General features: G+C 38.5%; 1 protein-coding gene across 1 annotated transcript in view; it reads left to right on the top strand.

Annotated features, from left to right (window-relative positions):
• The window catches only part of shank1 (SH3 and multiple ankyrin repeat domains 1), a 64490-nt gene that overhangs the window by 39746 nt on the left and 7591 nt on the right, over positions 1–17153 (top strand). The window contains exons 15-22 of the mRNA XM_084124794.1: positions 6578–6660; positions 7224–7348; positions 7529–7664; positions 7758–7838; positions 14490–14516; positions 14617–14673; positions 15834–15946; positions 16097–16193. Coding sequence (XP_083980920.1) covers positions 6578–6660; positions 7224–7348; positions 7529–7664; positions 7758–7838; positions 14490–14516; positions 14617–14673; positions 15834–15946; positions 16097–16193 — 719 coding nt within the window. The remainder of the gene's footprint in view (positions 1–6577; positions 6661–7223; positions 7349–7528; positions 7665–7757; positions 7839–14489; positions 14517–14616; positions 14674–15833; positions 15947–16096; positions 16194–17153) is intronic.

The following is a 17153-nucleotide window of genomic DNA, read 5'->3' as shown; positions in this document are numbered from 1 at the left end:
TCGCAAAACGCTTGCTCTTGAAATATTAGTCAGTACCCAGTTTATTTAAACCAGCTAGATCCTCAGAATCACAACCTGGAAGTATGAATAATAGTTGATGTATATATTTTCAATCAGTTGTTCAAAATTCGTAGTTTTGTCTTACTGAAATAAGCCGTGGGCCTCTTTTACCTAAAACTGTCTATTAATACAGATTGTCTGTCGTTCTTAATACTTTGAGTAAAGATAAAGGATGGAGCAAGATTTGTTTAACGTTTGTTAGATCAGTCATTCATGTTAGTGCTGGGCGAGCAAATGCGCTGTTGTTGATACAGTTCCCTCATGTGCACCACAATAAATTTGAATTATACATTGTTGATGGACATCCTCTTGTTAATGCAAATGGTGAGGAATTATAATTGCAACATCTCATAATGTACCTCAAACTGAGTAGCGTATGACTGAGAAACATCCTGCTCAAGTCGTCCTTGCGATGGAGGTTCGGGTTGAATAACTAGTTCTTCCAATGTTTCATCATCGGACTCGCGATCAGATTGATATGGTAAAATCTAACCCATCGTTACTGTCTTTACAGTGTGTACAATCGCTGAGCTGTAGGAAGCCTTAGGACAGAGCTGACGTTCACTTATGGCAGGGATGGGCAACTTCGGTCCTGGAGGGCCACTGTCCTACAGAGTTTAGCTCCAACCCTAATCAAACACACCTGAACAAGCTAATCAAGGTCCTCAGGATTACTAGAAAATTACAGGCAGGTGTTTTTTTCAGGGTTGGAGCTAAACTCTGTAGGACAGTGGCCCTCCAAGACCGAAGTTGCCCATCCCTGACTTATGGGCATTAGCTTCCGACAGGCACTGTACGCGGTAGACCAATCACAACAGACTGTGCCATCTGGCCAATCAGAGGAGAGCAGGCTCGCGGAACACAGGGATTTAGAGAGACCGATTAATCCATGAGTCGTTTGAGAATCATTGAATAATGTGGTGATGTGCAATGTATATTATGAGAAAATTAAAGTTTTTTTTTTTTACTTTTGATGCATGTAAACCTGTTGTAGGAGACCTCCTAAACAAAATTAGGAACCTTTAAAATAGCATAATAGGGGCACTTTAAAATTTAAAACGACAATTCAAGCCATGAACTTCCTTTGTTTTCAACCCAGGTCAGCCAAGGGCATTCTAGGAGAGTGAGTTAAATACGCTCACGTTCAGTGCATTTACTAATATATGTGCCTGTACATGATAATATATGTGCATACCTGCAGCGAGTTTGGAGCTGTATAGCATGAAGGAAGTATTTCTGATGCCATTTATCAGAGCTGCAGCACATGATTCATGAAATCACTGGCCATATGACTCATGGACAGAGACACTGTTGGACAAACAACCATACTGACTCACTAACACAGTAACTGACTCATCTAACTCACTGAAACCTATACCATCCTAGTGTCAGCAGCATAACTGACTACCGACTTCACACATTCACAGATATATCAGACCAGTGACTGAATGACAGTGAGGTATATAATGACAAAAGAAAATGTGAATCATTTCGACTGCTCATGAATCATTCTGGAATACTCTGAATCTTAATTCACTCATTAAGGAGGATAAACACATCTATCTCGCTTTCACTGGCCCCACCACCAAAATTAAAATAGCTGTTTGTTTATTTATTTACTTGCACATATACCTGTTTTTTAATATATATTGCAAATTATGAATGATACAGTTTTGTGGTAGATTGTTTGTCTTGTGAAAAGATCATAATGTAAACACACACACACATATATACATATACAGTGAGGAAAATAAGTATTTGAACACCCTGCTATTTTGCAAGTTCTCCCACTTAGAAATCATGGAGGGGTCTGAAATTGTCATCGTAGGTGCATGTCCACTGTGAGAGACATAATCTAAAAAAAAAAATCTAGAAATCACAATGTATGATTTTTTAACTATTTATTTGTATGATACAGCTGCAAATAAGTATTTGAACACCTGAGAAAATCAATGTTAATATTTGGTACAGTAGCCTTTGTTTGCAATTACAGAGGTCAAACGTTTCCTGTAGTTTTTCACCAGGTTTGCACACACTGCAGGAGGGATTTTGGCCCATTCCTCCACACAGATCTTCTCTAGATCAGTCAGGTTTCTGGGCTGTCGCTGAGAAACACAGAGTTTGAGCTCCCTCCAAAGATTCTCTATTGGGTTTAGGTCTGGAGACTGGCTAGGCCACGCCAGAACCTTGATATGCTTCTTACAGAGCCACTCCTTGGTTATCCTGGCTGTGTGCTTCGGGTCATTGTCATGTTGGAAGACCCAGCCTCGACCCATCTTCAATGCTCTAACTGAGGGAAGGAGGTTGTTCCCCAAAATCTCGCAATACATGGCCCCGGTCATCCTCTCCTTAATACAGTGCAGTCGCCCTGTCCCATGTGCAGAAAAACACCCCCAAAGCATGATGCTACCACCCCCATGCTTCACAGTAGGGATGGTGTTCTTGGGATGGTACTCATCATTCTTCTTCCTCCAAACACGTTTAGTGGAATTATGACCAAAAAGTTCTATTTTGGTCTCATCTGACCACATGACTTTCTCCCATGACTCCTCTGGATCATCCAAATGGCCATTGGCAAACTTAAGACGGGCCTTGACATGTGCTGGTTTAAGCAGGGGAACCTTCCGTGCCATGCATGATTTCAAACCATGACGTCTTAGTGTATTACCAACAGTAACCTTGGAAACGGTGGTCCCAGCTCTTTTCAGGTCATTGACCAGCTCCTCCCGTGTAGTTCTGGGCTGATTTCTCACCTTTCTTAGGATCATTGAGACCCCACGAGGTGAGATCTTGCATGGAGCCCCAGTCCGAGGGAGATTGACAGTCATGTTTAGCTTCTTCCATTTTCTAATGATTGCTCCAACAGTGGACCTTTTTTCACCAAGCTGCTTGGCAATTTCCCCGTAGCCCTTTCCAGCCTTGTGGAGGTGTACAATTTTGTCTCTAGTGTCTTTGGACAGCTCTTTGGTCTTGGCCATGTTAGTAGTTGGATTCTTACTGATTGGGGTGGACAGGTGTCTTTATGCAGCTAACGACCTCAAACAGGTGCATCTAATTTAGCATAATAAATGGAGTGGAGGTGGACATTTTAAAGGCAGACTAACAGGTCTTTGAGGGTCAGAATTCTAGCTGATAGACAGGTGTTCAAATACTTATTTGCAGCTGTATCATACAAATAAATAGTTAAAAAATCATATATTGTGATTTCTGGATTTTTTTTTTAGATTATGTCTCTCACAGTGGACATGCACCTACGATGACAATTTCAGACCCCTCCATGATTTCCAAGTGGGAGAACTTGCAAAATAGCAGGGTGTTCAAATACTTATTTTCCTCACTGTATATATGTGTGTCTGTATGTGTGCAAATATCTGCAAACCTTTTACTATTCAGAGCAAACAGTCCTTTGCCTAAATATAGATGTGATCTCAGACATAACAACCAGGCATTTGCAATTTTATTTTATATTCTTGCTGTGACCAGTTATGTACTTGGCCCAGCATAATCTGGTTTGCTTTTGAAAACATTATGCTTGGGCGTGTTGCTGAGATCCCTTCGAGGTGAACATTGGTATGACTAATTCTGTTCAATATGGCTGCCAAGTGTGTTTACTGTATCACTCACTGTGCATGTCTATATATTAGTCTGGCTAGTTCCTATATCTAGTTCTGTCCGTTGCTTAGGCAACCGCCAACATCTTACTTGCAGTGCCCATTGCACATGCAAACAGCACATAGAAGATCTGCAGCCTCTTTCCCAACTACACAACAGTGAGATTGCGTTATTGATGTGAGTGGACTTGTCCTGCCCCGTCCACTGCTGTGTGACGTTTGAGCTACATTCAAGATTGGCACGATGTTGTGAAGGTTTGTCCAATGGATGAACTTCAGACAGCCTTCAAATCAAGCCTCACTGACTGGTTTCCGGCCAAATTGTTCTTGTTATGCTGTTTAGAGAAGGAGAATCGCCATGTGCAGTCTGACCTGCTGTTGTGTTTTGCATTGACTTGGTCTGTCCCCCTGGTCCCTCTCCTCTGGTCCTCGGGCAATGAGAGAATACTGTTGGATAAGTCTCCTGAACACAGAGCTAAAGGATGGGATATTGTGTTCTGAACTGCTGTGCACTTGTCGACTCAAGAACACGGATGCCAGAGTATTGTAAACAAAGCTGTGGAGTCAGTCAGAGGGGCTCTGCTGTGAATAGTGGGACCACTAGTGGGACAGAACTATCAGTATTACATGAGCAGGAAGTGTACTGCTACCAATTTGTTTATACTCTATATATGTATTATATTTAGTGATGGGTAGTCGACTCATTCCTCGATTCTCAATAGCCCCACTGTCGGAATCGACTAGTATCGAATACCAGTATCGATTCTGTATTTTTTTTTTTTAAGATGTGAGGTGTGTTCGTGTTTTTTTTTTTTTACAGTCTATGGTTCGACATCGGTTGCAGCTGGATGTAACCGATCGGCAAGAGTTGTCGCGTGCATGAGCTAAAAACAGAGAAATGAAGTCGGACACATTGTGCTTCTTGTAGTGACACTCGCGCTGTGTTTGCATACTTTATGACATCTGAAGTGAAATAAATGCAATATTTGTCAAATACACAGACAATTCAGATACTTTTCTATTTAATACTTTGGTACTGCTTCTGTTTTTACAAGAATAAAGTTCAACATAGGTCTATACTGTCAATAAAGTGGGGTCTACTTTTTTTTTCAGTTTTATTTTGATAAAAATGACACAATATAACATCACGACTACATGAAAAGAGCGTTTACTGTTGTAAAAACAGATTTGTCGATCAGAATGTCCCATCCAGTAGGGGAGAACGGGGTAATGTGAGACATCGGGTAATGTGAGACACCCCCTGTATCTAGGCAACGGAACACAATTTTGGCCATTTGACCATTATGTTTTCAAGCCCCTCTCATTTCCCCTTGGCCATGAAGGAGATGACCTCATGGTGCTGTAGTAACCATGTTTTTTTCACAAAAATATTTATACACCAGTGCCACTAAGTTATATACATATGGAGGCACCAGTACCTGATTTGTTAGCGCTGGGGGGAGTTTCCACGTCAGCGCTATTTGATCTTATATCTATGGTTTATAACAGAGAATTCTGCTAGATCTCCCAGCGCTCTGTATTAACGGTGTTGCGTGATCGAGATCGGCCCGCGAGTAAACCTTCTGAGCTTCTGTTGCTGTTCATATGCAACAGAAATGGCAGCTCTTATCATTTGGGCAACATGGTGGTCACACCGGCAAGAAAAAAGGTTGCAGTCTGGAGCCCTGTTATATTATATATACGTAACACATTTAAATGTTAATTTATATTTATAATACATGACTGTGCATACAGTATCACTGCATTTTAAAATGCAATTAAAAGCATAAAATATTATACATATTATGGGTAGTTACACCACTTAAAAAAAAATATATATATATATATATATATAATATATATGCATATATTATGTTGTGTGAAGTCTGATGTTGGAGCAAATATAAGGGGCCTCTAACTTTGTCAATTCTTTCACTATTTTTTAAAAACATTTTTACTGAAATGTGTCCTATGGTGTGACATAGCAATAATTAAGAATTAAGGGGTGTCGCACCAAAGGACAACAAAACTTAACACTTTTATTGTGGTTCCAAAAAAATAACATATTTGTACAAAACTTATCATGTGCACAAATCATGTGCTTCACAGGGGGCTTCAGTAACATGACCTTGAATGGGGTCCTTCAACTAATTAAACTTGTTAGTGGAATTACCCTATTTAAAATCAGGATATGGTGTCACACCGGAGGACATGGTGACAAAATGTTTCAAGTTCCTACGCTTTTAGAAATATATGGATGAAAAAAAATGATGGCTATTTACTAAAATAGACACTAGTAAAATTTGTATGCTTTTTTAATTTATAAAAGTTGTAATTTATTGAACCATGCTTGAGACAGTCACACCATTCTTTTGAGATTTGGCTCCAAATAATTTAAAATCTAATAACAAAGCAGTTTTGAAATCAACAGGTCCATGCAAGACAGAAAAATGTTTTACCATTTACTGCATTTTAAATGATGACAATACTAATTACATTAATTTTTATCTTGTGTGACAGTGAAAATGCCATGTCACTTCTACAAACCCATTATACATATTTTATGTATTTTTCCACTGATATATGACATCTGTGCTTCCCCACTGTTTTAGCACTTCACCTTTAAAGAGTCAGTACAGGCTGTCCTGCAATGTATTCGTTCATACTTTTATACATATTTTTTACAGTCTATGGTTCATACACTGTACTCTGCTTTTCTCTGACCCCGCCACCTCCTCCATTCGATGGCTTGTTCAGGAATTAAGTGTTTTCCTGATGCAGTGGAGATATTTACCATATCTTCTCTCTTCTTTTATCTGCCTCTTCTATCGCAATCTCTCTATCCTTTACTCTTTCTTTCTTTCTTTCTTTCTTTCTTTCTTTCTTTCTTTCTTTCTTTCTTTTAGTGACTACATAATCAAGGAGAAGACAGTCCTCCTGCAGAAAAAAGACAATGAGGGTTTTGGCTTTGTCCTGAGAGGAGCCAAGGGTAAGAGCAGGGGGACAATTTATTAGGGGGTTTTGCAGGGTTCCTTAAAACTTGAACCCTCCAGAGAAAGTCAAAATCAGGTTGGGGGATTTAAAAGCATATACATTTTTTTTTTTATTAGCCACAAAATTAGATCACAATTTAATATTGTGTTTTTTCCTTTTTTCTTTTAATGTTATTAAAGTTGATGGGTTGTTGTGGCAAAACACAATTGGGTTGTGTGTGACATTAACCACAACTGACTGTGCCCCAAAATTCTTTTGATAAGTTGACCCCCCTGAAAGTCATTGAATAATTCACACACTGCATAAGAGAGGGCACATTCACTTTTGTTCTTTCGCTCTCTCGCTCTCTCGCTCACACACACACACACACACACACACACACACACACACACACAGAGAGAGAGAGAGTTCCAAAACTGGAATTAGAACATTTAACAAAATCATCTTTCATCATTATTCATAATTTCCTTGCTTATAATTGTCCATGTATTTTAAACCTCAATAAAACATTTTGGATAAGCACGCTAGACTGATTGTATAAATGTCCTCTCTTTGTAGCTCAGACCCCTATAGAAGAGTTCACTCCCACCCCAGCCTTTCCAGCACTGCAGTACCTTGAGTCTGTCGACGAGGGAGGCGTGGCTTGGAGAGCTGGTCTGCGAATGGGAGACTTCCTTATCGAGGTGTCCGCAGATCTGCATCATGGAACTTGTATTCTGTTCTTCCCTCTGTATCATTACTTGATGTTTCTCTAGAATTTCCCTTATTACTTAAGGCCTCTCTCTCTCTCTCTCTCTCTCTCTCTCTCTCTCTCTCTCTCTCTCTCTCTCTCTCTCTGTATATTGTTTCTTTCTCTTTTCTAGGTGAATGGTCAGAATGTGGTTAAGGTGGGACACAGGCAGGTGGTCAATATGATCAGGCAAGGTGGCAACAGTCTCATGGTCAAGGTTGTCATGGTTACCCGGAATCCTGATATGGAGGAAGGGGTCAGAAAGAAAAGTAAGAGATACAAATACACACTGCAAAGACATCAGTGAATCATAATGATGGTGGTGATGATCATGACACTGGTGACTCTTTTTCTCCACACAGTCCCACAGCAGAGTAAAAGACTGAGCACACCAGCTATTGCTCTGCGCTCCAAATCCATGACATCAGAACTGGAAGAGATGGGTAAGGCTTGTGAAATGCAAGGATAGAAAAATGAAGGGATAAAAAAAAAGCTAGAGCACTGTTTCCCAACCTTTTTTTGGCCCCTACAGCCCCTCAGTATGAGTACCCCTTCATCAACACAAACCACAAATGGTTTAATGAAGTGACACCGAAATCTATCTCGGTCAGCTGTTTTATGTAGTCTATGCACATACACTACTGTTTAAAAGTTTGAGGGTCATTAAGATCATGACGCTTATGGTAATTTAAAGATCATTTAAGATCATTTAAAAAAAAGTCGCTTATGTTCACCAAGGCTGCATTCATTTGATCAAAATACAGTAAACACAGTAATATTGTGAAATATTATTACAATTTGAATTACTGTTTTTATTATATGTAATTTATTATCAATGTTGAAAACAGTTGTGCTGTTTAGTATTGTTGTAGAAATTAATAAAAAAAAATTCAGGATACTTTGATGAATAGAAAGTTTAATAGAACAGCATTTATTTCAAATAGAAATATTTCATAACATTATAAATGTCTTTACTGTAATTTGTATCAGTTTAATGCATCCTTGCTGAATAAAAGTACATATAGAACATATAGCATTATTGTGTACAAAAAGTACAAAACAAAGTCATGACAATAATTGTAAACAATTATTGTAATGTATTAACAGCCCTAATATTTTTAAGATGCATTTTTTGTCTTATTGGTTTAGAAAAGCAAAATCTTTTTTTAGCACTTCCTGCTTATGTAACCCCTGGCGTTTGCGTACCCTCGGTTGGGAATCACTGCACTAGAGGACAGAACCAGAAGGCTTAGAGGGAGAGAGAAAGAGAGAGGACAGTGAAGAAAGGAATTCAAGAGAGGATGAAAGAGCCAAATGCAATAGTTTGAATGGTCAGAAGGGGGAGGGATGGGAGTGAATCGAAGAGTAAACTATCACAGTGATACACTAAAAGGAAGTACAAAATGATGGAGGGAAGCGTATGAACAGGATGGCATAGAGATAGAGAGCAAAAGAAAAAGAGAGAGAGAGACAGCATTAAGAATGTTCTTTCACTGTTCTTTCAGAAGTTCCACACTGTCACTACCAGCACCCCCACTACAGGTAACCCCCCAAAAACTGTCCCCTCCCAGCCCTTATATCTCCCCTGCCTTCCACCTTATCCCTCAATCCTCCACCTGCAACTCCTCAACTCCTCTTAGCTTTAACCCTAAACCTCGATCTAAAACACCTCCCTTACGGCTGTCAGAGAAATGGGTTCCTGAGCACTGTGCGGGTCGCTATTAACACAGCGGCGATGGGCATTGCTAGAGAGCCGCAGTATGTACTGGCTCAAGGTGTCACCATCACTTACAGTCATTTAGTTTATCAATCAGGCGTCTATAACATCAATGGAATCAGACTAGATGATTTCAACAGTCTACCTCCAAATCAACCGACCTTCCTCTATTAACTTTTAAAACCAAAATCAAGACCAGTAGGGTACCTTACCTTTGTAGTTCATTGAGGCATATTTTACCCTTCTCCCTTCTCTTCAGCACCAGCAATATTCTCAGAGCTCAGAGCCCCTTGTGGCACTGTCTACTGTAGATGCTCAATGCTCTCCTCAGCCCAGTTCCCATAATTCAGTAGTCAGGGTTAGTGTGAGGGTAATGCAATTCAGTAATAGTGAGTGCTGATTAAAGCACTCAATCAGATTGGCAGGAAAGTCAGGTTTTAAACTAACACTTCTAAGCAAGAACTAGATGTTGCCAGTTTGCCTAGTTAATGGTTTTGAATCTTCACAAGGTATTCAGAGTTTTGTTCTAGGCACTTAGTAATATGAACACAAATGTATATTTAGTAGAGATGGACAGTATATCAGCTATCACATCAATATCAGTCCAATAAGTAAAATAGCCCAATATATATGCAATACTGTTCAAAAGTTTGCTGTCAATAATTATTATTATTTTTTTATTCTGCAAGGATACGCTATTGATCTAAAAGTTATCAAAATGCACCAGACTTTATACTTTATATTTCAAATAAATGCATTGTAAATGCAAAAAATGTGCCACAGTTTCCACATAAATATTAAGCAGCCCAACTGTTTGCAACATTGATGATAATAATAATAAATGTTTCTTGGGTACCAAATCAGCATATTATTATGATTTCTGATGTGACACTGAAGACTGGAGTAATGATGCTGAAAATTCTGATTTGCTAGCTTGGTGAGCATGAGAGACTTCTCTCAAAAACATTTTAAAAATATTACTGACCCCAAACTTTTGAATGGAAGTGTAAGTCAATAAATTATAGGCAAATGATCTTGGTTGGTTATTCTTGTTAATTATATTTATGAAAGTTATATTTTCCATTTAGCTTTTATTAAAGGTCCCATGACATGGATTATTTTATTATTTTATAATGTTTCTGGGGTGCCCTTATAATGTTAGTATGTTTTTAAGATAATTTTTTTTAATAATTTAGAAATAAAAGGCATTTTTCCTAGCCTGATTTTAGCCTCTGATTTGAGCGCTCTGTTTGAAGGGGCGTGTCTGTGTGAGACTTTAGTGTAAATGCCCACTGCTGTGATTGGCTGACATGCTTGCATATGAAATAGCTAGCATTACATGTGGAACTCTCTCGAATACTTTTACTATTACAGCTATTATACGTTTTTACTATTACAGATATCGAGATTAACGAATCGTGAGAAGTTTTTTAAGTATTTAGATCTATTCCCATCACATAAAAGGTTGCAGTGATGAGCATTGAGCAGATGACAGCCTGTTGATCGCGTGAATAACAATCTTATCATTGCAACGCAGTTTCTGCACTCACTAATGATTTCACCAATGCAAACATGAGGTAAGTACAGTAAGAGCTTTGTTGTGCAGCGTAACAGCGTCATTGATTTCATAACGAGTTTTGGCAAGTGTCCAGATAAACTCACGCTGTGTGATTGACAGCTTGGGCGATTGGAAAGGGATTGTTCTTTGATTGCTTTCTGTATGTATATATTAATCACAGTTTAAGTAAGATTATTTTCATCCTACTAAGAGAAACGACGTGAAGTTGATCGTTTAGTCACTGGCTTGATTTACTGATGCATAAACAGTATTGAACGATTTTGAGAGAAAGATTATCTGTCTGAACTTGAACAATTACACATCAAAAATTCACATAACCCACTGGTTCTTCAGAGGCTCGGATGAAGGAACTAAAAAAATACTTTTGTGTTCATTTGTACATCCAAACACTGAGCAGCTGCCATGCTTCGCTCGTTCGCAAGCCATGATGTCTCTCGAGGAAAAACCAATATCGCGCCCGCGCAGCTCATTTTCTCATGGGCGGGACAAATTCTCTTTGCGGGCAAAGAAGAGAAAGGGGAGGTGACCTTTCCCCTTATGACTACATAAAGGGAAGATTCTAGATTCGCCCGTCTGAGCTTTCATTTTCTCAAAAATACCCAGGGCTTGGTTTACACCTATCAAAATGTCTAGCCATTGGGGGACCATAGGCAGGCTAGGGGAACTCATATTAATGTTAAAAAACCTCATAAAGTGAAATTTTCATGTCATGGGACCTTTAAAGAACGTTGCCCATGGGTATTTATAATTTTTTTATTTCCAGTGGTTAATAGCTCTACATTTGTATATCTTATATTGGCCAATATATCAGTTATAAAGATCAAAATATATTGAACCAAATATTCCATTCAGCTTCCATTTCATATTCAGCTTATTCAACGAACTACCACTTTGTTGCATACCAGTTTATTATTGTGGTGTCACATGAAAATCAATGTGTGGTTGGTGTGCTATGTAGATCCAGACGTTAATGTCAGAAGCCTTTAGACTAATGTAGGGCATATAATAGCGATGCATGTGTGCTTTTACATTTAACGCTGTTTAAGTTAGTACTCCGTTATAATAACGTGATCAGAGTGGTTTTGATGTGTTACTGATGTTTCTTCTCAGTTTAGAAGAACATTTCCAGGTGTTTTGGGTGTTTAATGTGTGCAGATAATGTCATCTATACCATTATATATACCATTTGCCTAATCAGATGCAGCAATTTAATGTGAGTGAAGAGCCCTTACCTTTTTTACGCACTCACCTCGTCACCTGGTACAGTCAAGTCACGTTCATTTATATAGCGCTTTTAACAATATAGGTGGTTTCAAAGCAGCTTTACAGTGATAATAGGAAATTAAAGTAACAGAGATTGTTTTGGCTTTACAGCAGCTCTAGAATAAAGTTATTATCCAGGTAAAGTTAGTTTTGATTGATTCACTTCTGTTGCAAAGATCATTAGTTATTAGCTTAGGGGCCACTAACACGACACCGTTCCCGTTCACCGTGCCTGGTGGCTCGAGAACGCAAACCTTGAAATAGGTTCCAAGGTGCAAGCCTTGAAAAAATGTGGGAAAAAAATCAAAAAAGTGGGTCCTGTCCTAACTAGACACTTTACCTAATTGGTCTGCAAATATTTCTTATAAGATGAAACTACAGAGTTTGAATCTTCACAAGCTACAAGCTAAGGACACGGCAGTGTCCCACCTCATTGGCTGCCGTGATCTAAAGATATCCGAGATTGCGCTGCCATTAATGTCTTGCTGCACTGGTACTATACCTTATAAAAAAGGCAGTTAAATAAAAAAGACAGAAACAACTCTATGAAGACAAAAGGGCAGATGATTAGCCTTTACAGGCAAGAAGATCAGCCCTCCTCTAATTCCCCCAGAATCCCTCAGCTTTATATGCACACAGAAACACTTACAAGTCAAGTCAAGTCAAGTCACATTTATTTATATAGCGCTTTTTACAATACAGATTATTTCAAAGGAGCTTTACAGAGATAATAGGAAAATAATGCAAAAAAGTTTGTTTCCAGAAGAAAATAGCGTCATAGTCCAGCTTAAGTAAGTTCAGTGCTGTTTCATTTTTGTTTTAAAAAAGTTATTAAATTAGTTAATATTTATTTATATATATATATATATATATATATAGCCGCTCTGGAGTCAACCGTGATGTCATCGTCCAGCTCAGTTCTTATAATAGTATAATAGTGTCAATGCAGGCAGATCAATAATATTAAATCAACTGTTAAATTTAATGTCCCCAACTAAGCAAGCCAAGCCAATGGCAACAAAGGTGGAAAAAGGCTACAGTGGCAAGGAACCAAAAATCCATCAGGTGGCAGAATGGAGAAAAAACCTTGGGAGAACCCAGGCTCAGTCAGGGGCCAGTTCTCCTCTGGCCAATGAACGAACAGTGTATGATTATGATTCAGGCAGCATTATAGGTCAGAAGTCAGACTGGTTTGGAACAATGAGAATATCATCCAGTTCCGTCTGGTTGAAGATCGAAGTCACGCCGGTATGGAGACGGGTAATATAGCCCCAAATCATCATGTTTGAGCTCTAAGACTATGTGCCATATTACTAGAGAGAAGAGCAGCACCATCCCAGGAGGGATAAATACCATCTCTTTTCAACAGGTCAGGTCTGCCCCCAAAACTTTTCCAATTGTCTATGAACCCTATCTTATTTTGTGGACAACACTTAGACAGCCAGCCATTGAGTGAGGACAGTTTACTATGTATCTCATCACTCCGGCGAACAGGAAGGGGGGCAGAGCAAATTACAGTGCCTGACATCGTACTTGCGAGTTCACACACCTCTTTAATGTTAATTTTAGTGATCTCCGACTGCCGGAGTCGAACATCATTAGTGCCGACGTGAATAATAATCTTAGAGAATTTACGATTAGCATTAGCCAGCACTTTTAAATTTGCTTTGATGTCAGTCACTCTGGCTCCCAGTAAACATGTGACTATGGTGGCTGGTGTTTCTATTTTCATGTTCCGTGTAATAGAATCACCAATAACTAGGGCACATTCAGCAGGATTCTTAGTGGGTGTTTCACTGAGTAGGGACCTGTTTAATGTTGTAATCGGAACGGAAGAGCGGTGTTTTGTCCCGCGACTACAGTGTCTCACGGTCACCCAGTTGCCCTGCTGCACGGGCTCTACAGCCGGAATTGAACAATGTACAGAGTTCACTAAGCTAGTCGCATCCAAAGCGGTATTTAAAGCCCTTGCATTCTTACTATCCTCGATTAAAGTTTGGATGCGTGTCTCTAGTACTGAAATCTTATCCGTCAGCCTGACTATCTCCCTGCATTTATCACATGTGTAGTCCTCACTGCTGATAGAGAAGGCTATAGGCTACTATACATGTGACACGAAGTGCAAGTGACAATAACAGGAGAAGACATTACACACATATACACTCCCTACAAACTCACCTGTGGCTTTTTTAACCTTTCCTTCACACTTGTTGCACAGGTTGTTTTTTTAGTGATTGAAGCCCTAACTAATCTGTTTTATAACCTCCCTAATCTTTTTGTCTGTCCCGGCATTCCATACACAGTGGACAGAGGTAAGAGGCACTTCAGTTTCTCCTTTTGCTAAGGTTACATTTGTACAAGTTTGGGAGTACATTTTGTGTGCATCCTGTAAAGGAGTGTTAATAAAATGTTAAAAAGTCTTTAACCTATTTGTTAGTTGAAGGGAATGTGATTGCAGCATTAACAGCTCATAGAGTATAACTACAGGCAGATGGTTTTCCACCTTACATTGACTCTCTGTTTGCTTGATCACAGCCTCTGCCCCATGGAAAAAAAAATCAGGTAAAGCTCTTTGTTCCACTCTCTGTGTCTTGTATGAGACACTTGACCTAATGGGTCTGCAAATATTTCTTATAAAATGAAACTTGTCCCTCTGTTACAGAGTTCGAATCTTCACAAGCTACAGAGAAGAAGAGGACAGTTTATCAGATGGCTTTGAGTAAGAGGGTCAATAGTTGTATGCATTGTCATATGTCTAGTCATAAATAAAGTAAAGAAATAAAGGGATATTTCACCAAAAAAAAAAGAATATTCAGTCATAATTTATTCACCCAAACCTGTATGACTGAGCACCAAAGAGAAGTTAAGCAGAATGTCTGAGCTGCTGTCTTACAATGAAAATGGATAGAGACCAGGGCAAAAAAAGCACTGTGAAGCATCATAACAATAGTCCAAGTCTTGTAAACTATTTTCCAAGTCTTCTGAATCCAAATTATAGTTTTGTGTGGGGTATAGCAGGGGCACCTGCAGGATTTTATCTAAGGGTACGCACAGGAAGGGGGAAGTGGGTGTTCAATTCAACTTTTTCATTTCAATGAAAGCATTTTTCATTTTCTTGAGAATATGAATTCCAGTACATTCATCCATTCATGTAACTATTGGCTAATGCACATCTAGAGACCCTTCGACAATACAGTAAATGAACGAAAATGTGTTTTTGACAGCACGTTTTAAATGTTTTAAAACACATAAAAAACAAAACGTGGCACAGTGGTAAAAAATATACATCTAGTGCATGTTTACAATTTAAAACAGCGTGGCTGTACACCTTTTCCTTGTGAATGGCCACTTATTCACTTAGTTACCTCAGCCTTTTGTTTCAATTGATTGTTGGTATGAACATCCACTTCATCCATCATCGTTTTTTTCTTTTCTGTGTTCTTGCATATACTGACCGAAAGAAATATACTGATCGAAAGAAAAATACATTTCTAAATACTCATAAAAGTAAATTTGATTGAACTAATTTGTTTAATTTAAGTTTACCTTACTTAAACCAATTATTCTTTTGAGCATAAGGGTTTACAGTAATTAATTGACAAACTTGCTTGACAGCTGTGACCACAATTTACTTTTGTTGTATGGAAAAGAGCAGCTTGGGTATTTTTCTAAAAATAACTTTTTTGTTCAATGGAAGGGGAAAAAAGGATTTAAAAAAAAATATGGGTAGGAAAATCACTAAAAATGTAATTAAAAATTATTATTTTTTATTTTTTGAGTGAAAAATTCCTTTAGTTCAAACTAATTCAAGCTAAGAATAAATTGTTTGTAAGTTAATTCATTCTTTATTTTTTTATCTGTCCTATTATTCTATGTCAGATAAATTGGATGAGATTTTAGCAGCAGCACAGCAGTCCATCAGTACCAATGAAGCTCCAGGACCCCGGGCTCAGGGGGTAAAAAGAGAACGGGGCAGAGGCTTTTATAATGAGGTGTGTGTGTAGATTACTATCACAAAGATCATGATGATTATGGAATGAGGTGTTGATGCTCAGGGTTTACTATGTTTTGCTTTTAGCAAATTTGCAGACTTTAAAAAATTTTGTCCATAATGTTCAATGAAAATCATTGTTTTTTGGCAGCCAAATTTCGACCAATCGGGAATGGGGATGACATCATCTGGGGCAGGGCTAGGCTACGACCGTGGTCAATTTGTGTCTGGCCATGGCCCTCCGCACGGTATGCTGCGACAGAAGTCCATCGGTGAGGCTGTCTGTTAGTCCATCTGTCTGTCTGCCCACCTGTCTGTCTGTTTAGCCATACTGCTCTACGTCTATGGTATGTGCGTTTAGAGCACTCAAAAGAGTGCAACTGTGGGTTTGCTTTAATGCTTATAATCTGTAATGCTTTATTGCTCTAGAATACTGACTGTACATTTCAGTTTGTTGAAACGGTCCATAAGAACCTTGTCAGGAGTTTGACTGGGTTACAAAAGAGATAAATTGTCATAACAAAGGTGAATGTTATTTCTTTCATCTGGTGCTCAACATAAAGGCCCCAATATACTCTCAACGAAATTATTTTTTGTTCTTCGCCTAAAACGAAGTTCGAAATACATGGGCAGCGATATACTGTTAGAGAACATCTGACGTCACCCACGCTGCTGAGAACGGCATTTAGATGAATATGTATAAATGTGCTGCACGCTTTCCTCTCAATAACAAAATAAACGCACAACAAAATTGAGAAAACAATTCTTGAGAAAAGCATTTTTTAATAAAGCATAAGAAAAGCATCTGATTATAGCAACATGGATGTGTTTGCACGAGCTCTGCAATTCGGCACTCTAGTAAAGTCATGTCACGTTTATTTATATAGCACTTTAAACAATAGATTGCTTAAAATCAAGCAGCTTTACCATCTTAAATATAAACAGTGTCAATGTCCCATCTAATCAGAAGTACAGAAGTATTTTCTACTGTAAATTCAAATCAAATCAATTTTATTTATAAAGCACATTTAAAATCAACCTTGGTTAGCCAAAGTGCTGTACAGTAAAGTAAGAAAAACTAAACAAAACAAGACAGAAAACATACAAGTTATGGTACATTGAACGCACTAGAGAAGAAATGTGTTTTCAGCAAAGATTTGATTTCAGCTAATGTGGAAGCTGATTTAACATGTAGTGGTAGGGTGTTC

Source organism: Abramis brama, assembly GCF_963993115.1.
Source record: "Abramis brama genome assembly, chromosome: 1".
NCBI classification, from domain to species: Eukaryota; Metazoa; Chordata; class Actinopteri; order Cypriniformes; family Leuciscidae; genus Abramis; species Abramis brama.
Note: the sequence above shows the minus strand (reverse complement) of the source record. Positions and strands in the feature narration are given on the sequence as shown.